This window comes from Camelus dromedarius, chromosome 17, assembly GCF_036321535.1.
Source record: "Camelus dromedarius isolate mCamDro1 chromosome 17, mCamDro1.pat, whole genome shotgun sequence".
Lineage (NCBI taxonomy): Eukaryota > Metazoa > Chordata > Mammalia > Artiodactyla > Camelidae > Camelus > Camelus dromedarius.
Window position 1 is genome coordinate 2,061,516 of NC_087452.1, and position 22,525 is coordinate 2,084,040.

Sequence of the window (22,525 nt, forward strand, 5' to 3'; positions counted from 1 at the left end):
GGCCAAATCTATAGTCTGCAAAGCTTAAACACACTGCTTTTATTCTCTAGCCTCAGCTTCCTTGTCTGTAATGCGGGAGTGACACCAGCTACTTCACCAGGCTCCTGGGAGGCCCCGACAGGACGGGAGCGTGTGAATTCTACCCACCCCCCTGAACGTCAGATAGCATCCTGCAGCCCGTGCTAGCCTCGCTCAAACCTGTCCGGACCCCCCAAAGACAGGCGGTGATATGCCCAACCCAGCTGAACCCTTCCCCTTCCTGCCAGCACGGATGGGGCCCCGGGTGTGCGTGCACCCGCAGTGCTTCCCCGCCACGGCCCCCACCCGACAGGTAAGGCCATCACGGCTCGCGGGGGTGACCACCTTGCCTGGCCACGCGTTCATGGAGGGCAGAGCCGGGACTCCTGACAAGTCCCGCCAGCCCCAGGGGCCACTGCCCTCCCACCTGGCGAGGGCGAGGCCGCGCCCCGGGGCTCTCGGCTACGTTAGCAGCAGAAGCAGCCCACAGAGGACAAGATGGCCCAGCACAGGCCCCCAGCTAAGAGCCCCAGAGGCACGGCCACCCTGTTCCACTGGCCACGGGGAGGGCGTCAGCCCGCGTGCCCCAGCCCTGAGGCGTGCCCAGGCCCCGAGAGACCGCTCCCCACCCACGTGCAGGCCACCTGCCCGCCCCGTCTGAAACCTTCACTCTAGCTGTGAACGTTTTTCCAGTCCACGGGCAAAGCACCCCTCACTGCCCTGCTCCAGTGGGAGGTTAAGTCCTCAGCTGGGAGCAGTGGGCTGTAAGGACACAGGAGCCCACGGGCTGCACCACGTCTCGCCAAGTCTGCGCTCTGGCCCCCCCAGGCTCCGTCACCTCACTCAGTGACCAGCCCTGGCCCAGGAACCGCTCCCCCGACCCCCGGCCCTGCCTGCGGCCAAGAAGGGAGGCCACCCACCCCATCCAGAACAGTGCAAACCTCTCGGCTCTGGACAGCTAAAGGTGTGCACACTGCGTGTTTAAGCACTTTATGGGGACTAACTCATTTAATCCCCACGGCAACTCTGGGCAATGTGTGTCACTCACATTTTACAAATGGAGAAACCGAGGCCCAGAAAGGCTAAGGAATGTGCCGAAGACCACAGAGAGTGAGGCACAGAGCTGGGGCTGAGGTCCAGGCTACGGCATCTGCCCCCAACCTTGGAACAATCATCTTCCCTCAGCAAACGACCCCAGGGGCTACGGCTCCCCTGTCTTCAGAGGTGGAAACGGGGGCCCGGAAAGGGGATGGGATGTGATGACCGACGCCAGGGCCTCCTCTCTGGAGGGAGGGACCCTTCCAAGCTCCACAAGGGCCAGGACAGACGACATCACTGACAAGGACCGCAGTGCACTTGCCGAGCTCCCTCTGCACCACGGCAGGCATCGTCTTAGAGGCTGCACGCGAACGGATGTGTCTGTTTCTTATACCACGTGGCCTCCCAGCCAGAAGCAGAAAAGCAAAGACGTCTGCTTTCCTCTCCTGGAACAGGCACCGGGGGGTAGTCCTCGCACCGGCAGACAGACACCGACCCCACCTGGGTGACAGGCCACTTCGCAGAACCCAAACAAGGAGGCTGCCTCCCAGCCGGGACTCTTCCAAATTCTCCAGTTCTCTTCACGGTCCTTCTCTCCTCCCAGGGGATCGAACTCAGCAGCCCACACACGTGTCCCCCCTAGTGACGGCAAAGGCCCTGGCTCTGGGTGTCCTCACCACACAGAAGCCAGTTGCGTTTGCATGGATCCCACAGCGAGTCAGGGGACAGGCGGCTTCTGTCCCCGAGACCCGTGCCACACCCCGACATCGAAGCTGACCTGGGGCAAGCGGGTGACCCTCAAGATGCGGCAAGTCCTCGGGACCAAGGGGCACTGTCCAGCAGCCTGCTGGAGTGCCTGGGAAGCCGCCTCTGGGGTCTGCAGGGCCTGACGAGGCACTGTCATCCACCTGCCTGCAGGCTAGGGCATTTGGAACATTTGAGGAATCCTGAAGGCAGGAGACACTAGATGCCTGTTCTGTGGTTTGGGAAACAGGCAACAGGTTCCCTCTGCGATGGGACATGTTCTGTTGAAGACGATTTAACCCCGAGGAAGCAGACAGTGGCTCTGAAGAGCGTAGACCGCAGAGCCGGGCAGACTGAGTTCAAATTTCGGCTCTAGGACTCGGCTGGTGACACCGGGGAGTCATCTGTCGCCTCCCTCCAGGGGAAAAACGGGCACAGCAGAAGCCCTCACTCACAAAGTGCTCTGAGAACCCAGGCCTGCTCACACGGCTCACCAGCCGCCAGCCCCCGCTATTACTGTTAGCGCACTGAGCTTAGAGCAGGGAGGGATAAACAACGCCGTCAGTCTCCCCATCCGGCAAAGAGGGAGGGGACTCTGGCTAGGGCATGACACTAGGGCCTTCGGTTCACGGTAAATTGTCACTACGGTAGGAAGCTGTAAACCAGACATAAAAGGCCCTTTCCCTCAAGGAGCAGAGAGGCTACAGCCACGGAGGACTAAAGCGCTGAGAGAGGTCAGAGTCAGAGAACCCCAGGCCCCACCCAGTCGCTCAAGGACAGAACACACAGAAACCCCTGCAGGCTCCGGAAACCAGCGGAGAGGAGCACGCGACGATGGGGACACACCATGTGATGTCAGGCAGCCGGCAGAGCTGCACGCGTCCCACCAGGTATTTTCTGGCCCCATTTTACAGATGAGAAAATCAAGGCTCAGATGGGGAGGCAACATATTTGAAGCCACACAGCTGGGGAGAGGCGGAGTCTAACCTGACACCTGGGCCCTGGGGCGCACGGCTTCACAAGAGTCCTCTGGTTCCTCCACACCCAGCCCAGGGCCTGACAGAGTGGGCCCTGAATGAAGGAACGCAGTAAGTGTGATGTGGGTGGCACACATCTCTCTAAACAACAAAGCTCCTCTGGGCCAGGAGCACCACTTGCTGCCGATGGTCGTGCCTACCATGTGGCCAGTGCCATGCACGAGGCACAGCCCGGGGCTCGAAGGGGCACTCATCCAACCTGGGCAGAGCCATGGTGGCCAGAAGAGTGGCGGGTCCAGGTGGCACCACGCCACATCTTCCACCACCATCGCTATCACCTTCCTCTCGGTAGCAGCTCATGCAGTGGCAACAGACAGGCTCTTGAAGGGCAGAACAATTAATTCTTCAAGAGCCATGTGGCCTTCAAACTCATTACGACTTGCTTTTGAGGACAAGTGATAAATCACTCTCCACAGCCTTGGCATGCCCTCCCGCACCATGCAGACATGCACACTTCCAGGGGCCCTGGGCCGCCGCCCCTGCAGAACTCTCCTTGGCGGGTCCCAGCCTGTCCGCGCCATGCGGCCGCTGGGCCTCTGTGCTAACCAGGCGGATATTCCACACGTCATCATAATTCAGAGGAAATTTACAAAAGAGGAAGGAAGAAAATCCAGCGGGTCACAGGCGGGGGAAGAGCAGAGATCTGACCTGGGCTACTGAGCATCTGACTGAGGCCGGGGGCCCATCGAGTGAAGGCCTTGGACCCCCTGCAAGGTCTCAGCACCACCATGAAGCAGTGGCATTACTCCCTTTCCAGGATGGGGAGGCTGAGGCTCACGGGGCTGAGCTGGGATCTAGAATAAAGCCTGCTTACCTCCCTGAGCCCTTCCTTCCTGACAGCCCAAGCTGACCTGGACCCATGGATTCTCCTGGCAAACCATGGTCTCCCGTCCCACAGAGTCCGGCCAGATAACACCCGCATACGCACAGAGGCACGGGTGTACGCTGAGCTCCTGCAGCCCGGGAGCCCTGTCCAATCTCTTCCAGAAAGGCCTATTTGTCCAGTCATCACACTGTTTGACTGTGCAGCCCGCAGTGCCATCCGTTTCTGAACCAGAGCTGTGTAAATATTAGCACAACTAGTTCAGAGTCCGACTTACTTGAGCGAAAGCCTGAGGGCCCAGCAGGGTGCCCCTACAAGCCCTCTGTCAGAACACTGGGGTTCTCCTCTGGGCTCGCCTGGTAACACTCCGGTCAAGTCCCCCGACGCCCGGCCTCGATGTGCCCATTTAGAAAGGGAGGTGGGGAGAGGCTCCGGCCGCTGGGGGGTGGCAGGGCTGTACCGCAACAGGGTGTCTTGAGCCTTTACAGACTGGGGGTGTCCCGAGGTCTCTGGAGTGTGCTGGATCCTCTCTGGGTTTAGGGGGTGAGTGGCCACCTGGAAGGACTCTGGGTCGGGGGAGCAAGCTGGCCAGCCCCAGGAGCACCTGGCTAAGCCACCACAGGCCAGGGCTGGGCTGATCTCTCCCGCCCTCCCCAGGCTTCCTTCGGGGCAAATGGGACCCACCTGCTCTGAAGCCCAAGGGCAAACTGTGGGCTGGGTCTGCGCAGGGCTTGTCTATCACCAGGGCAACTGGCCACGCTGTGACTGGGGGAGCAGCTGTTCTTCACCAGCCCTGACCACAAAGGATTAAGCAGGCTTCCTTGCAGCTGGAGGATTTAGATCAGATACCAGGAGGAACTTCCAATAAGAAGGGATGAGTATTAAGAAATACACCGGAGAGGTGCGTGGACATCCCAACTGGAAGGGTGATACCAGAGAAGTCCTAACGGACCCACAGACTCCTCAGACCCTCTCAGTTGGGGGTGGGGAGGAGGCACAGCCAGCAGAACGAGCCTGTTACTGTGTCCCCACCAGCCTGCAGCCCCAGGAGGACAAAGACTCTGAGTTCTGCTCAGTGCTATGTCCCCAGTGCCTTGAGCAGGGACTGTACACAGCAGGCACTCAATAAACCACAGAGCCTTGGTGCTGATGAGACCTCAGTTTGCACCCTTGCAATATGGGAATGCGGCATCACAAGGCCAAGAGTGCAAACGGGTGGACAGCTACGTAAGAGGCTGTGGCACGTGTGCGATGTGAATATCGCGACCCCCATTCTCGGACTGATGCCACCAATTCCAGACAGCTGGCTCTGCAGCTGCAGCCTGCCTGGCCTCCGCCCCTGCTGCAAGAAGCAGTGGGTCCTAGGGAACCGCATCCCCACAACCCCACCTGGAGCCTCAGGCCCAGAGCCCCGGCCCCCGGGGTGGAGAGGGGGAACACATGTGCGTTCTCAGTGCAACTGCCAGACACACACTGCAGAATTTCTCAATTCAAAGATCAAACGGCTGCAGGTGGGCTCCCTCCCAGGGGGCCCAACACAAGCTAAGTCAGTTTGTCAACAAATCCTCTCTGCCCTGCAGCTCTGCTCCGAGGGGCCTGCAGACAGCTCAGGGGCAGCTGTGCTGGCGAGCAGAGCGAGGAAATCGGTATTCCCAGCACATACGCATTCTCCTGCTCCCTCCATAAACACGGGCCCTTGGATGCTCAGACAGCCACCCCACAGGCCCTGAAGCAGAACAGGGCTGGTCTCCCGGACACAAGCTCACCCCCACCAGACCCCGTCCCTGACCACACCAGACACACATAAGACACCCCCAACGCCGCCAGCAGACCCCTCGCCGCTGCACTCAGTCACAGCAGCGGCCACGCGGAACTCAGCCTTCCTGGGCTCCAGGTGCCCCAGGGACTCCCAGGTGGCCCCGCCAGGGCACACCCGGGCCACCTGCGTGTAGCCCCCCAGCGGGTTCCTGGACCCACACACTGACTCGGGGTCTCCCGGGCAGAGGCTACCCAGGCCTAAGGTCTGGCATAAACAGGCCTGCAGGAGGACTCCCTGGCACCCCCGCCGGCCAGAGACCTGACCCAGCACAGACGCCCGCTGGCCACCTCCCTCTCACAAACTCCCGACCACTTGCTGGCCCGCCTGCACCGGATACCAACTCCCGTCAGTCTCTCCGCTGAAGTCCGCCGCGCACGAGCTCCGTCCCGACAGGCACCGGCGGGCGCGAACGCACACACGCCGCGCTCCGCGGGGTCCGCGCGCGGCCCCCACGCGCGCTCACAGGGACACGAGCACCTTCCGCCCCGGGCGCTCACAGGCCCGCGGCCCCCGGGCGCTCACTCACACCGACACGCGTCGCACGGCCGCCCCGCGCGGGGCCCTTACCCGCTGTCAAGCTCCAGCTCCAGCAGGGACTGCGTCCGCTCCGAGTTGCAGTGCAGGCACCACATGGCGGCCGCGGCGGGAGCTGGCGGGGCAGGGCGCCCGGGACCCAGGCCCGGCCGAGCGCCGCCGACTCCCGCCGGCGGCGGCGGGACCCGGGGCCGACACCCGACCGCCCGAGACCTGCCCACCCGCCGCGCGACCACCTCGGGTCGCCCGGCCCAGCGTCCGCAGGACCCCGCCGCTCCCGGCCCCAAGTCCGAGCCCCAGGCCGGCCGCGCCCGCCCCGCCGCCGCCGCCGCCCGCCTGGCGCAGCGCGAGGCCGGGCCGGAGGAATGTGGCCCGGGCGGGGGCGGGGCCGGGGCCCGGCGGCGGGAGGCGAGCGGCGGGGGCGGGGCCGCGGGAAGGGGGCGGGGCCGAGCCCAGGAGGCGGGGCCGGAGGCGGGCGCTCGGGGGTGGGGCTGCGAGCAGAAGTGGCGGATTCTCCGTGGCGGCATCCGCTGTCCCGGCCCTCTGGACCCTCCCGTGGGAGGACTGCACGCCCCCTCGGACACACAGCCCCCCAGTAGCCGTATGTAAGCACAACAAATACAAACCCCCAAACCAGCCAACTGTAGCCTACTCTGCTGACGGCGCCAACCTCTGCCAATCCTGACTTTGGCCTCAGTTTATAAAATGGGACCTTTGCTTTAATGGGTGCTGTGGTTCTGGGCTCGGAGGCCCCTGCCCCAGAGATCCGGGAGTGGGTCCCATCCTGAGGCTAGGGACACCCTTTAGGGGGCATTTTTGGTGAGGATCTGGTGGAGGCAGCTTCTTTCTCCCTAAGCCCACCCAACTCCCTGCCCTTCCTTCCCTCACCCAGAGACACCCTTCAGGCCCCAAGGCAAACTTAAAGCAATACTAATTAGCATTTTAGAGCTCTCTACTGATGTTTGGTCCTCAAGACGACATTGTGATGCAGGTGGCATTATTACATGCCCCACTTTCCAGAAGAGGAAACCCAGGCTCAGTTTAACTGAGTTAACTTGGAGAGGCTTCCCTCACCTCCACCTCTCCCAGGCTGCACAGCTCTCCCTGCCATAAGCAATCACGCTTGCTGGTCTCACTTTGCACTCTTATTTATCATCTGTCCTTGGGCTCCTTGAAGGTGGGCACAGTACCCAGTACCCACACTTGTCCTCCACCCACATGTGGTTGGGAGACACCAAGCAGACACAGACACAATCCCAGCCCCACCTGTCCCAGGCCACCCCATCTGCAAGGCCATCTCTGGAGGGCCAGGATATGGCAGGTCTGCAGGAGTCAGGAAGCTGCAGGAAGCCACTCATGCAGGGGCATCATCTTGTGCCCGGCTGCATCTTTCATTTGGAGGGGGTGGTGCAAAGGGCCTGATGAGGAGTGTTATTCCCAGATGGGGAAACGGGCAGGTGGGGAACAGTTGAGGAAGAGGGCTGGGCGGGCCAGTTTGCAGCATGGGAAAAGGCAATGCCTCCAGCCAGGCCTGTGCCCCAGGGGTCCTAGGCATCCAATGCCCTCACAGCCCACCTCACATTCCTCCCATTCACTTCTCATGTTTCATGTTAAAAATAAATAAAGACACAGAAGGGGAGAAATTACTTGCAAATCGTGTATCTGATAAGGGTCTAGTATCCATACTATATAAAAGGCTCTTACAACTCAACGATAAAACGGCAAACAATACAAAATTGGCGAAGGATCCGAAGAGACATTTCTCCAGAGAAGATGTATGAATGGCCAGTAAGCACGTGAAAAGATGCTCAACATCGCTAGTCACTAGGGAAACGCAAATCAGAACCACAGTGCGGCATCATCTCGCAGCCACCAGGACAGCTGGAATCAAGACAGGCGGAAGCCCTGCACACTGGGTTCTGGAAGGAGAAGACCTTCATTCACATCCTGCATCCTGGTGGTGGTGGTGGGAGGTGAGTGGGGGATAGAGCTGTTAGAGCTGAAATAGTCCAGTTGGGGGCGGGGGATGGAGAACTACCCCAGCTTGAACTGCCCTCTAAAAATAGGCTGTAATACATGGAGCCAAGAGAACTCGCCGGCCCAGCTGCCGGAGCACTCCAGACACGGGCTTCAACAGCCGCACGACCCGGATTCTCCAGGAATTCCAGGCACTTCTCCAGACCCAGGGCCTCGCCACCCGCCAGGATAGTCTTGGCGACATAGTTCCGGCTGGGATTTAGAAGAAGGGGGTTGAATTTCCCTGTTAGCATTCGAACTGCCAGAGGATGGAGTCCTTGGAAACCAAATGCCTCTTCATTCTCTTGGTTTGGTTTGGTTTCGATCTTTCTGCAAAGTGTGCCTTCTGCTTCTGCTCCCAGGTGACTGCTTTGCAGATGAATAATGTGGGCAGCCGTGAGGCAGGTGGGGAAAGGTCCGGCCCAGAGAGGCAGAGGAGGTCCCTCTTCCTGCTGGGAGGACTGGGCGGGGCAGAAGTCCTGCACGCACCACTCGGGCCAATTGCCAGCCTTCTGAGTCTGTTTCCTCAACCGTAAGGCGAGGCTCACGGGCCACTCTCCCCTGGCTAACTCACCTTGCCGTTGAATTTAATTTGTCAAGTGTTTATCAGTGCTGACTCCACGCCTGTCTCCTGAGGCACGGTGGGGGGACACTGCTGTGACTCGAGCCCCTGGGTCTGATGAGATGACGACCTGAAGGGAAGGAGCCTGTAACTCTGCCCCACTAGAGGCTCCGGAAATGAAGGGGTAGTTGGGCTGGGCCTCGAGGGGTGAGTAGGAGCCTGTCTGCAAGGCTGCAGGATGCAGGAAAGGCTTGAAGAAGTTTGGCTGCACTGCGTCGTGCTGGGTTTCAGTCCTGAGCTACCTGCCTTGGGCCTGCTTCACACAGTCTGACTTCACCCCCAGCCCCAGGCTTCTGACAGCCTCCCTGTTCTCCTCTGACCAGACACGCGGCACCCACGCCGCCAGAGGCCAACCTTTGCAGAGCCTCTCCCAGAGGCCTGCCCCTGGGAAGCCTGACCTGGTTCATCTCTCCAGACCTTGCCACCTCCCCACTCTGCTGGCTCACGGCTAGGACTTGGGTTTCGGCTTTTGATGTGACTTCACCCAGAAGGCCACCTTGACTGGCTCCCAATCCAGTCGAGCCTCCTTCCACACGCTCGGGGGTTCCTCTGCCCCTGCTCACCCGTCACACCAATGAGCCGTGCTGTCCTGGCCAGGCCTGCTCTGTGGCTTCCCCCGTGCCTACTATGGGCCTGGGCACTGAGGTCCCAGCAGCTGAATAAATCAAAGGCCAACTAATGCCTAGGAGGCAAGTCCGGCCCACTGCCTGCTTTCTTAAATAAAGTTTTATTGGAACAGAGTTACATTCATTCATTTATGCACTGTCTATGGCTACTTTTGTGCTACAACAGAGCTGAACAGAGACTTAGGGCTTGCAAGCTAAGATACACTGAGCTCTCCACAGAAAAGGTTTGTCAGCCTGAAATACTGAAGCTCCCCGATGGGATTTTGCGTTGGCTCCACCTGAATGTCTGACCATTCAGCCAAACCCCCAGTGTCCTGCCTCGGGCCCTGCGGACAAGACCCAGCAGAGCAGAGTCCACATCTCCTGGGGGAAGATGGCGATGAAAACGCTAGGGCCGGTGGGGTGGGGATACAGCTCAGTGGCAGAGTGTGTGCTCAGCAGGCACGAGGTCCTGAGTTCAGTCCCCCGTACCTCCATTCACAAACAACAAAAACAAAACCAAATCCAACAGGGCCAGGCCAGGTGAGCTTCAGACAAGAAGGACATTCTCCATTAGGAACAGACCCTACAGAGCTACCCACCCATGTGCCAAGAACATTAGCTGTAACAGCAGACCATGGAGGAGGACACAGACCACGTCCCTCAGTGGGGATTAGTTACATAAACTGTGGTGCATGAACCAACGGAGCCCTGTGTTAAAAGGACACACCTTCAGGAAAAGACCTGAGACACACTGTGATAAAAAGTCCAGACAAACGTGAAGCGCACACACAGCACGACACACGGAACAAGATTATGTTTGTGCAGGATAATAGGGTCATAGACTGTTTCTTAAACGAGCCCCAAGAAACAGGTACTGGTGGTTGCCTCTGGGAAGGGAACCTGGGGGTTCCAGAAGCTCCTGGAGATGGGCCTCTGCCATCTAAGCTTGAGGTACGGGGTGGGAAGGACGGAGGGGAGCTTTTTTGAACCATAAAGTTCTCAAAAATTTAAACAAGTGATTATTATTGCAGAGAAAAAAAAGCAGTCAAATGAAGAAATCAATAAAAGACACGGTGGTCCAAGGGACTACAGGTCTTCGAGCACCTTCTGGGGGATTCCGAGGCCCAGCAGAGCCAGTGCGCAGAGACCCCAGGCTCCAGGCTGCACTTACGCTGCCTCTCAGGCCTTTCTCTGAGCAGGTCAGCCTCTCTCCCTGTCTGTTGATCACGAGAGTCCCTCTTCACATCACTGAGAGGAACACCCTGCAGCACCGCTGGGACTCCGGGTCTAGGAGGGGGCTCTGTGACAGGCCCTCCAGCCCAGCTCTTCATTCCACAGGGAACCGAGGTTCCCCGAGGGGTGAGGGGTGAGCCCTGTGCATGTGGCCAGGTCCTGGAAACAGTGCCGCTGACCCCAGCTTCCTGCCTCCCAGGCCACAGTCCCCCGCTGCCGGGTGGCACAGCAGGGACATGGACAGCCCGACACACAGCCTGGGCACGGGTGACCTGTGGGTCCCTATGGAACAGAACTTATTTGTATGAGCACTGGATGCGGTGAAAAGCCAGAGACGCTGCACAGAACACAGAATTCCACAGAGAAGCCAGCCAGCCAGGAATGATCACCTCCTCCAAGAAGCCCCCCCAGCCTGGATCCCCAGCGCACCCGCCACCCCTGCCACACAGCCGATGCTGGAGTGTTGTCAAAGTGAACAGAGATGGTGGCAGTGGCCACGGTCAGAACGTGCGCACCACAACCCTCCCCAGCCTGGCGGCTCCTGTGTGAACACCCCCCACCCCCCGTCCCTCTGCTGGGTGCGGCCAGGTGAGCTGGACTGCTCGTCTAAAGCCCCAGGGACAGGGCCTGCGGAAAACAGACCCGTGGCTTCTAAGTGCGGCCACTTGAGTTGAGTCTATCAAATGGGTGGGAAATGGCCAAGCGTCAGGGTGCTTGCAGGATTCAAGCGGCCTGACGGCATCAGGAAGGTGTTCAGAAGGAAAGAAGCTGAACCACCTGCACCAGCGATGGTCTCTCCCCAACCTCCCCCAAGCCCCGAAACCACACTGCTCATCATACTCCCCATCCGGGCGCCCTACCAGCCCCAGGACACATTCAGAAGTGCCCCCACTTCAGTCCCTCATCCTCAACCCTCTTTTCCTGGCTGGTGGCACGAGGAAGCCACCGCCAGGTCCTTGGGGGGGGAAGGGTATGACCCGCGACGCTTACGCGGGTGGGCGCAGCCCTCCCTCAGGGACGGCTCCAGGAAGCAGGCTCCAGACTGTTCGGGCCTGCCCCCGCGCTCACTCTCTGTGCCGGCAACAGAGCCCAAGCCGGTCTCCCCCCACCCCTTTCTCTGCCCCAGAGGGAAGGGGCAGGCCGGGCGGCAGGCTAGAACATACACCCCAGCTCCTCCACCCCAACCCGAGACCTCGGGCAAGTTCCCCAGCTTCCCAGGGCCTCGGTGTCTTCACCCACACAGCGGGGTGGCCGCACCTTCCCTGCAGGAGTGGTGTGAGGCTTGGCAACACCGCCTGTAGCTGTCCAGCCAGAGCCGGGCACCCAGGGCGCCCGCAGAGGCTGGCAGTGCCTCCCCGTCCCCTCAGGGCCCTCGTACCTGCCCTGCCGCCCAGGGGGCTGCATCCCAGAGTGGCAGCGCTCACACCTGCAATCAAATCCCAGTTCCCAGATCTGGTGTGCAGTCCTGGACCCCAGGCAAGAGGACTGGGTTTTCTGAGCCCCCTTCCCCCTCTCTGTCTCTTCTCGCCTCTTCCTTAAGCCCTGGGGACGGTTTCCTCTCTTGACAGCTGGGGCCACCTCTCACAGGGTGCACACCTGCATCAGGCCTTTGACAGAAGTGATCACATTCAATTCTCAACAACCCTCCATTTTCTAGATAAGCTGATGCTCAGAGAGGCTGAGTAACTTACCTAAGGCCACACAGCTAGTGCCTGGATGATGGGGATTTGAGCCCAGGTGCACTTCGCCCCCAAACATGACCATAACCATGAAGCTAGACCTGTGCCTTCTCCTCTGCACAGAGAATAACAAAAAGCAAAACGTCCCCAGAGGGCCAGGTGGGGCCAAATCAGGAGGCAGGCCCTGCCTTCCCCTCCCCTGCCCAGCCGCCCACACCTCCCCATCAGCACGCCCGGCCCAGGGCCAAACCCACTCTCAGGGCTCCTGGGTGCGAGGCCCCTGGGAGCTGGGGACCATGGAGTTTGGGGCTCCGAGCCGCATCCCCAGGCCTGAGGTCGGGGAGGGAGACAGACCCGCACGAGCTGAAACATGCTGCCCGTTCAGCCGCGGCAGGGCCGGGTCCAGGTTCTAGGGAGTCTCGGGGGAGCGGTCTGCCCACTCAGCTTCACTTCACTTTGCACCTGAAGCACAGTGGATCGCTAATGCCATGTTAGCTTCCCCGCTCCTGACTGCGCGCTTACAATGCCGAGGAGGGCACGCCCGCCGGGGCCCCAGGGAGCCTCTGCTTCAATGAATAGATCCATCGTTTCTAAGTGCTGGGGACCCCTTTCCTGCAAACCAATGCCACCAAGCGCTCTGAAAACAACAGCTCCTCTTAAGGGGGTTAAACACCCCCCTCTGCAATCTCCTTTACGCTGTTGGCTTAAACCAAACCGTCTCTCGTCCCAGTGGGAGGGAGCCTGCAACCAGCCTGACCGGGGTCCCCGACCCTAGATTAATGGACAATGTGAATGAGTCTGTAACTGGGCGCGGACACCTGCGTTCCTAAGTGTGGTCAGCAGCTGTCCCTCAGGCACGGGCTGGGTGTCTCAGAGGATCCAGAACACATGAGACGTGGGTCCTGCCCTCGGGAAGTTCGGTGGGGAAGGGGCTGCAGGGTTAGCCCTGTTCCCACACGCGTTTGCACGATCCTGACAGCAGCTCTACGTGGGGCCTTCACATCTCAGTTTATCACAGAGGCCCCAAAGCCCAGAGAGGGTGAGTAATTTGCCCAAAGACACACAGCCCACAAGTGATGGAGCTAGGATGAGAGCCCAGGGACGCTGATGCTCAGTCTGTGTCCTTGTTCTCAGAGTGTGGTCTTAGGAAGAGCAGCAACCGCAGTCCCAGCTAGGAGTCACTAGAAATGCAAATTCTCACCCTCCAGGTGATTCTGACACCTGCAGAAATGTGGGGATCTCTGTCCTATGCCAGAGCGCCAGAGTGGGTGACCAATGCAGTCACGGGATCTCCCTGGCATAGAGGCAGGAACGGCTGAGAGCTGGTGGGGTGGCCATCAGGGAAGGCTTCCTGGGGGAGGTGACTCCTGTGTTGGGATTTGTGGCATGAATGGGAATTCACTGAAGGGCACTCCAGGTAAAAGGAACAGCATACATGTGCAGTGTGACAAGACTGGAGGGTGGGGCAGGGCCACCCCTCGGGTGTGTCTGCAGCGGGAAGAAGTCAGCAGAAACAGCCTGGATTTACCCCCAGGCTAGTTTTCCCAACAACCCCGTAGCATCTGCACACCAACTGCTTAGTACTATTCTTCTTATCAGGACATGTTCTATCTGCTCCTTCAATGAAAAGCCAGTCTCACTGAGCATAAATTGAATTTCCCCATAAAAATAAATCACCCCAACCAAAACACTATTATAAAACCCTGCTCAGATCTTGTTATCGGCACAGAAGGCCTGTGCTTGAGGATTGCTCTTTGTTTAAGACAGAGATTAGAGAGTACAGAGAATCCGTGCTACAGAAGGTAGTCACAAAACAGAAGGATGCGCTTTATATTCTGACAGGGAGTGAACTGCGAGATAGAAGTGAAAAAGCAAAGCTGGAGAACGCTGATCTGAAGTACATACATACGCGTGTATATGTATGTGTACGTGTAACTGAATCGCTCTGCTATACACCTGAAACTAACATTGTAAATCGACTACACTTCAATAAAAAATAATTAAAAAAAAAAAGAATGTTACACTTGGGTAAAAGAGGCATGGGGGAAGAACGCACACGTGCACACACAATTCCAGATGCATAAAGTCTCTCTGGACAGAGGCCACCTCTGGGGGGCTGGGGCTGGGGGGCTCACTGTCATACAGTCTTTTCTATCTCTCACTCTTGAATCATGAGACATAGCACTTCTCATAAAATCCTGAAATTTAATTAAGCCTTTTCTGAGTGGTAAAGAGGTGTTGAGAGATACCAGCACTGACTGGAACGTGGGGCTCGATGGACTCTCAGGGGCTGGAGGTGCACTGGGCGGGGGAACAGCTTTCTCCCCGGTCCGTGTCACTGAGTGCAGCACCTAGGGGTCACCCGGAAGCCTTCCACGCCCACCGGCGGCCTGAGTCTCACACTTCCAGAAACCCTGCTTGGAGGGTAACAGGGATCTGAGAACGCACTTTCTGCAGCAAGAAGCAACACCTGAAGCACGTGATGACTTCCCAGCCCTCTGAGGCTGCGGAGGGCTGCCTGGGACCCCGGGGGCCAGAGCCGGGGCTCCAAGGCCCTGGTCCCCTCCTCTTGGGAACAAAGGCTGCTTGCATCATGACGACAGGAGGACAGGCCCCCAGGGAGCACCTTGTGCCTGGAGGCAGGTGCCTGCAGCCAGACGTACCCTGATGCACGGAATCAGTCATCAAGCCCGGTTACTTAGTCCATCGGGAAACCGAGACCCAGGTGAGTGGCGTCAAGGCTGGGATTCCATCCTGCAGGCCCACGTGTGCGGTCTAGGGTGGGTGAGGGAATCTGACCCCGTGAAATACGAGCAAAGCTCGAGGCCCACACTGGGCCACCCCTGGCTCCTGGAGTGCCTCCACGTTGCACATCTCTCACACAGCATCAGAGTTCTGGTCTCTCTGGCAACTTCCATAAATGACTGTAATTTATGTGTTAATAGCACAGATACCAAGCTTTGCAAACCCCTGGAGTGTCAGAAACGAAATTTGTAATTACGAGCACACAACAATTTGTTCCATGTCGGCGACTCGGCAGTAATCATTACCCTGGGTGAGGGTAACCCACACCCAGGCCAGCGCGGACAGGCAGCAGCGGGGGGGCTGGGCTGGCGCCTGGGGGGGTCTCCTCGAGGCCACGTCCTCTTTCAGGATCCCTCCTTCCGGGGGAAAGCTGCACCCGGTGGGCCTCTCACAGGCACCTGTCTGCGGGCACCCATGTAGGGAGAAGTGGACACCCCTTCCGGGGTCAGTCCTGGAGGAACCTGCCTCCCGCCCTCAGGAGGGGCCCTGTTACTGGCCTGCTTCCCACCCTCCCTGGACAGGCTGGAGAAGATGCTGCCTTCCAGGAAATTCTCTCTCGTGTCCGTTGGCCAGCCTGCTGCAGGCTGCTTGCCCTCGAGGCTCTAGCTCCTGCCCTGGCCTCCCCCGGTGACCGCCTGCAGTTCGTGGCAGGAACAGCCTGGTGTATCCCGAGTGGCAGTGTCCCGAGCACAGATTCTGTGCTGGGTGCTGCAAGGGGCTCACGCCGGGTGTCTGCAACCCTCCCAACCACAGGGAGGGCACCATCCACATCTCACAAGAGAAACAGAGATCAGAAGGACCAAACCACCTGCCCAAGAGGCAAGATCGCCCACCAGACGCAGAGATGAGACTTCATACCTACGACACCACAAGCGTGAGCTTTCCCGCTCTAGGACACAGCCTCTGGTCGGAAGGGCACTTCCCATTTCAACTCATGTTGGCTCCTCTGTGCTTCCGGCCCCCGTGCCAGGTGCAGGGGCGGTTCAGGAAAGGCACTTCCAGGCCCTGCAGGCCTCCTGGGTGCCTGGCCCTGGCTGAGACAGCAATCGTTGGGCACTCACTGTGTGCTGACGTCCGCCCACCCTGGGAGCGGACATTTCATTAACTGCATTCCACTGACTGAGCCTGCAGAGCAGAGATCTGGACCCCAGCACTCCCCTGCAGTGGATGCTTTCACCCAGCTGTCCCCAGGTCGGGCTCGGTGGCAAATTTAGATCAGCTTAAAACGGCAGCTCAGGGCACAGCTGATGTATGGTCCTCGGAGCAGATGAAAGACAGGGTTTTGGCAACTGCAGGCTGAAGCCACCGAACCAGCAGTCTGGGCACCGCTCGGGCTGCAGGTGAGAGCAAGGGGAAGCGCGGCCCTGCCCTGGCCGGGACCAGAGACATCCCCAGCCCCACCTGTCACTGTGCTGGTCCCTGCTGGGCCAGCCTACCTGCCACCTTTGGGGGGCTGGCTCCACCTGCTGCCCAGCTGGAGAACTGCAGTCTAGCCTTCCCAGCCCCAAGTTGACCACATGGGGTGGTGCCCCAGTCTCCTGGCAGGTGCCCAGAGGGGCAGCTCAAACAGACTCTGGGCCCCACCCTAAGCTTCCTCATTCAAATCTCCGCCGTCCTTCCTGCACAACCTAAGACACCCTCCACCTCGACCCTCCTTGTCAGACATCGGGAGTGCAGCTCAGTCAGGGAGCACAGCCTGGACTCAAACCCAATTTCACTGATATTTCAATCTAACAAGTCACTGGCCTGCTTCAAACCCTGGCTTCTCACTCCTTAAGAAATAAGCACCAAACTCCTTGCCACGCCCAAAAGCCCCTGTGGATTTGGACTCTGTCTACCTCTGCTCTTTCCACTTGGCTTGAGCCTCATACCCAGCAAGTTGGCTCCTGCCCCTGGGCCTTTGCACATGTTGTTCCCCCCCTGCCTGGTGCTTACGTCTCTCTCTTTTCACCTGCTTATCCCAACTCCACCTTCATGCTGGGCTCCTTCGGGGCAGCCTTCCCTAACCTCCTCACAGGCCCCACTGAGCAACTCCTCCCTGCCCCTGGTCGATGCTGCTCACCGGAGTGTTCTCTCCTTCACTGGGCAGCTCTGGGAGGGTAAACATCATGTCTGTGTTTATTTCTGCTTATTTCCAGCCCCAGCACAGTGCCGGGCATAGACTACGTGCTCGAAAAATATTTGTGGATGAAATGAATGTCTAGTTTACATAAGTCCCTGTCCCAAAATCGACATACCTTCAGAAATAAAGAGGCCCTGCTCAAGCGGCCGGGCACAGGGGTAAGGGTCCTTCACCCTTGAGGTTTAGCAGGGATATTAACAGATGCTAAAGTGGAGGGTGTGCTGAGATGTCCTGACCAGCAGTAGCTAGAGCCGAGATGTGGACCGACCCAGGTCTGCTTTGCGACACAGCCCGGTTTCCTCTGAGGATTCACCGGGCTGGGTCTGTTCAAGCTGCTCACGCAGACAGAGGGTGTCTGGAGTTGGGCACTCACTTTCCCCTGGGGTTACCAGCAGAGTCCTGGAGGGAGATTCTAGAAAACTCAGCAGAGGAAGGCCACGTAAGTAGAGAGGAGACCCCACGCCCAGGCACCGCTCCTTTGCCAGTGAGCACGCAGGGCCCGTGTGCGAATTTGTAAAAGGTGCCCTCTTCTGGTGGATGCTGCCTCTCAGGCCTGCGGCTTGGCGAGAGTGCATTCTTCCTTTGCCAACTGCTCTTGTGCAGTGCACAACCTGAACATCTGCACCCTGGCAGTGCCTGGAGCTCTGCCCCACTGGGTAACTGTGATCCACGGTCCCAGCCACCCTCCCGACACGGTCCCAGCCACCCTCCTGACACCAAGAGTAGGTGGACCCTACTCTTCCTTCAAGGGGGCAGGAGCCCTTCTGATGAGGCCTCATAGTCAGGCATGCAGGGTATGTTGCTGCATGTAGCCACCTGCTGCCTTCTTTTCTCAGACGCCAGGAAGGACAGAGCCCTGCCCAGCCCGCTGGGAGATTTACACGGCAGAGATAAGACACCGGCGGGTCCAGGAGTCACAAAGCCCACAGAGAACATGTCAGCAGACTTAGCACTGACTTTGGCTGCCTCGCGGAGCAACGGCAAAGCTTAACAGGGAGGCAGTGAAAACTCCAGCCCAGAGACCGGCCTTTCACCCAGGTGCGATGGCTGAGGGCTGCCTTGTCGGGTCTTAGAAGACAGACCCTCAGTCCCCTCTCTGAGGCCACCACGTGCCCCGGGCTTCTGCACTGAGGCAGGGGCGCAGAGCCAGCTCAAGGTCACTCAGTGGACAGCTGGCAGCCAGGCTGGGCCTCGGCCAGGTCCCCAGGCTCCACCCTTGCTCCAGCCCCAGATCTGCTGGAGTGGGGAGGAGGGGAAGCTGCTCTCCAACTGGGGCCTTCCCTGGGCACAGAGGGACCGTTCTTTGCTACTCAACAGTCCCCTGTTTGCCCCGTGCCAGGCTGCAGCCTCCCTCGAGTCCTGCTGACGAGGACAATCTGGTGCCAGCATCCATGACCATGCCCGCCTGCTGGAGGGAGGCGGCCAGCAGGCTCTCCAACCGAGTGGGTGCACTTAAAGGCCCAGAGGCAAGTCACAGGATGGGGGCAGAGCCAGCTGCCGGCTGTTCTCTTTAAAATACGGCGCGGGGAACAAATAGACTCGGAGAAACATTTCTGACCAGATACCCACCCCGTGCTTTTCATGTCTGCTCTGGGGAGGGGGCAGGGACAGATACTGTTTGCATCGTCTGCTCTTATCCTGCTGAACCCGTTTCCCACCTGCCCGTACTTCCAAGCAAATATTAAACCCATAGGAATAAACACACACACAAAAGGCCCAGGGAAAACAGACAGGAGTTCAGAATTTCAGAGGACATGGTGAGCTCAGGTCTGACCTTCCCTGTAAAAACAGAAGCTAAGTCCCCCAGTGCCTGCTGGGGGTGGCGGTGTTTGGAAGCCCTTAAATGCACAGGGGTCTTTCTTTTCTTTTTTTTTTTTTTAAGTTTTTTTTTTGGGGGGGGAGGGGAATTAGGTTTATTTGTTTGTTTATTTAATGGCGGTACTGGGGGATTGAACACAGGACCTCATGCATGCTAGGCATGCACCCTACCACTGAGCTACACCCTCCTCCCAACGGTGGCCTTTCAGAGTCACCAGGAGAGGTGGGGTCTATTACTGTCACCCCCACGGCACAAACAAGGAGACAGAGCCTGAGTCCTAGCCACCAGCCGTGGGTGAGCTGGGCCTCACGGTACTGGGTGGTGCTCCTGGCCCTGACTTCCCCCAGGGACCTAGAGTTCTCAGAGAGGCCCCGGGCGCAGCTCTGCGCCGGAGGGTCTGTACCTTCAGGCAGGGGTTGAGCAGGGCCTGCAACTTCTGGGATCCAGGAGGCAGGCTGCTGAGATGCTGGGGGCCATCCTCCCTGTCCGGGCCCTGGCTGGACCACAGCCCCTCCCTGAGCCTCAGTTTCCTTACCTATCAAATGGGTGAACTTGGGGAGTGGCTGTAGCTCAGTGGTAGAGTGCATGCTTACCATGCACGAGGTCCTGGGTTCGATCCCCAGTATGTCTGTTAAAATAAATAATAAAAAATAAATAAATAAACCTACTTACCTCCCCCCCCAAAACAAATACAATAATAATAAAAAATAAATTAAAAAAAATAAATGGGTGAATCTTCCCCACCTTGCAGGGTAGGAGTAAAGAGGACAAAGGAGGTTCCTGGCATGTAAATGGCGCTCAGTTCGTACCCACTTCCTCCCCCTTCCCTGCACTGGTGGTTCCAGGAGCAGGAAGGCCGTGTCCCTGGCTGGCTGTGTCCTACCAGGCCAGGTACTGGCTGCTGCCTGGGGAAGGGCACCTGGATCTGGGGAGCAGACTGGAGGTTGTCAGTGACCCCCCCCTGCCTAGTGGGCAGGCTCTGGACACTGAAGGGGATGCAGAGTCCCTTGGGAGACACTGGGCAGGTGCCTGGGAGTGTGTGCGTGAGCTCGGGGGCGCATGCATGGGGACCTGAGACCTGCCAGGTCCTTGCTGCAGGCTGTAACCCTCCACCTCCTGGCTTTCGGCTTCCCCAAACAGACCCAGCTGGCAAGAGCTTGGGGGGGACGTTTGATTTTCCAGACAGAAGTACCCAGAGCTGCGCAGGGAAGACATGGCCAGGACTCAGCCTGGCCCTCTCTCACCTTGTCTCAGTGCCCTGGCTGGGGCCTCGCTGGCCTCGGGGGTCCTCCTCTGTGGCCCACGGCGACGAGCTCCCTCAGCCCTCCCCTGGGCCAGTGCGGGTCCTGAGCCCTGAGCCCCTGCTTAATCCGCCAGAGCCCGAGTCAGCGCCAGCCGGACACGTGACAGCCCCACAGACCTGTTTGGCAGGAGCAGCAGCTGGGCCAGTGGGGGAGGGCTGTCCGCCCTGCCCTCTGGGCTGTCCCTGCTGGGTCCTCCAGCCCTGAGCCTGCAGTCCGGGGCCCCTGCCTGACCCGGAGAGGGATGAACACAGGAGGAGGGGGACAGGCAGAGTGGATAGGGGAAAGGGACACACATGTCACCAAATGATGCTGGGCAGGCTGGGACATGGGGGGGGGGTGTCTGTGAGAAAGGGACCCTTATCCCACCACATCCTAACATCAATTTCAGGCAGATTAAACATCTAATGTAAAAGGCGAATGCATGACCGCAGGATTGGAAAGGATTTTTTAAAACACATGCAATGCTAATAATAAAGAGAAAGACAGATTTGACCCCTGGAATTAAGACGTTCATCCCAAGACCCCAGGAAAAGCGAAAAAGGCAAGATATTTACAACATATTGAACTGATGAAGGATTAGAATCCGGAATACCTGAAGAATCCTCCAAATCAACAACAAAATAGAAAGACAGTGCAAACAGGCCCTTCATGGAAGAGGAGCTCCAAACGGCCAAGATACACACAAAAGACGCCCGAGCCCATCGCCAAGCAGGGAAACGCAGGCTGAACCCGTCACACACTCAGCAGGTGAATGAAAATGACGAAGACTAGCAATGGGGTGCTGGTGGGGGGGCAGCGGGAGGGAAGGGCACTGTGTGACTCTGCTCTGTGAAACTGAAGGTACTTCGCTGCCCAGTTTGAGACAGATGCTGGAGAGAAGGTTACAGGAGCACTAGGATGTGGGCAGGTTCAAGAATATGGCCCCGAACCCCCAAACTGAAGACACACTCATGTCCAGCACAGAGACTACATACATACACCGTGGCCCGCCGATGCCGCGGAATACTATACAGCCATTAAAAAGGAAAGCTACGGCTACTCATGACTTTGAACCAAAGAAGCCAGACCCAAAGCAATAGCTACAGCCTCAGTCTATTTATAGACAGCTCAAAGACAAGAAACACAAAACTGTGTTGTAAAGACTTGCTCTGATAGATGGTGAAACGGTGAGAGCAAGGACAGTATTACCACAACAGTCAGGGCGGCGAGCATCTCAGAGGGGCCATAGTTGGGGAAGAGCCCACAGGCGGGCAGAGGGCTTCTGGCCCTGGGTGGCGGTCGCCTGTGTGTTCCTCTTATGTTCCTTTAAGCTGCTGCACGTATGTCTTCCCCCTTCTGTGTGACAGGTTGCATATCACATTTCAAACAGAAAGGTAGCTGTGTACGGCACACATAGGGGACAGGAGGGGACCCCAGCGATGACAACAGCACCACAGGGCAGTGACCTCCACACAACAGCCACCCCCGCCACGTGGGACATCTGAACTGGAGGGGCTGATCTGCTGTCTCAACTCACAAACAAGAATCCAGGATCAGAGACAGGAAGGAACTTCCCCAAAGTGGCACAGCACGTGGGAAGCCAGTAGGGCCAGGACTGGAGTCTCGGTCTCCTGGAGCACAAATGAGGGTGAGGGGGCTCCTTTCCTCTCCCTTCTGGAAAGTCCTTCTCTTGCAAAGCAGCTTTAACACCAACCAGGACAGACTCATTCTTCCTGGCCCTTAGCACTCTCTGAAATTCTTCTTTGTTTGTTTACTTAATAGCTGTGGGTCTCCTGCCACTGGAATAAAAGCTCCCGGAGGGAAGGGCGTCTGCTTTGCTCCCGTGGTGGTTGAGTAGGTAGGTGCTCCGTAAATATTTGTTGGATGAGAAAATCAAGGGAGCTGGCATTTCTCTTTGGATCTTGAGGCCTTAGAAATACCTCGTAGCTTCTGGATATCCCCAAAGGAGAAAACGGAAAATGGCCGCATGACACTGGCACACTTTCCAGAATTACCTTCACACCTACCTTAGGAGGGCGGCCCTATCATCACCCCCCTTTTCAAGAGGAGAAGACTGAGGTTCAGGGAGGTCTCGGGACTGGTCCAGGGTCACGGAGCCAGGAAGCTGAGAGCTGGAATGGAATCCAGTGCAGAGGCAGGCTGGCCCTCAGCTGGTCCACACCCCTGAGCCCATGGGATCTGCTGCCTCGGCCCCTCCTGTCCCCTCCTCCCACCCCCAACCAAGCCTCACAACTTCGGAAGCGTTTTCTGGACTCTTCCAAACTCCTTCCTCTGTGGGGAAGGGACTTGTCCAAAGCAACAGGG

At 58.4% G+C, this 22,525-nt stretch overlaps 1 protein-coding gene across 15 annotated transcripts in view; it reads right to left on the reverse strand.

Annotated features, from left to right (window-relative positions):
- The window catches only part of IQSEC1 (IQ motif and Sec7 domain ArfGEF 1), a 284,665-nt gene that overhangs the window by 51,239 nt on the left and 210,901 nt on the right, over positions 1 to 22,525 (reverse strand). Inside the window, exon 1 of one of the 15 annotated variants that reach the window (XM_064496186.1) lies at positions 6,047 to 6,151. The exons of 13 other annotated variants lie outside the window; for them this stretch is intronic. In XM_064496186.1, the coding sequence (XP_064352256.1) occupies positions 6,047 to 6,111 (65 nt within the window). In that variant the 5' untranslated portion in view covers positions 6,112 to 6,151. Of the gene's footprint in view, positions 1 to 6,046; positions 6,153 to 22,525 lie in introns of those variants that run through there. One more of the 15 variants, XM_064496177.1, reaches the window with a different exon arrangement.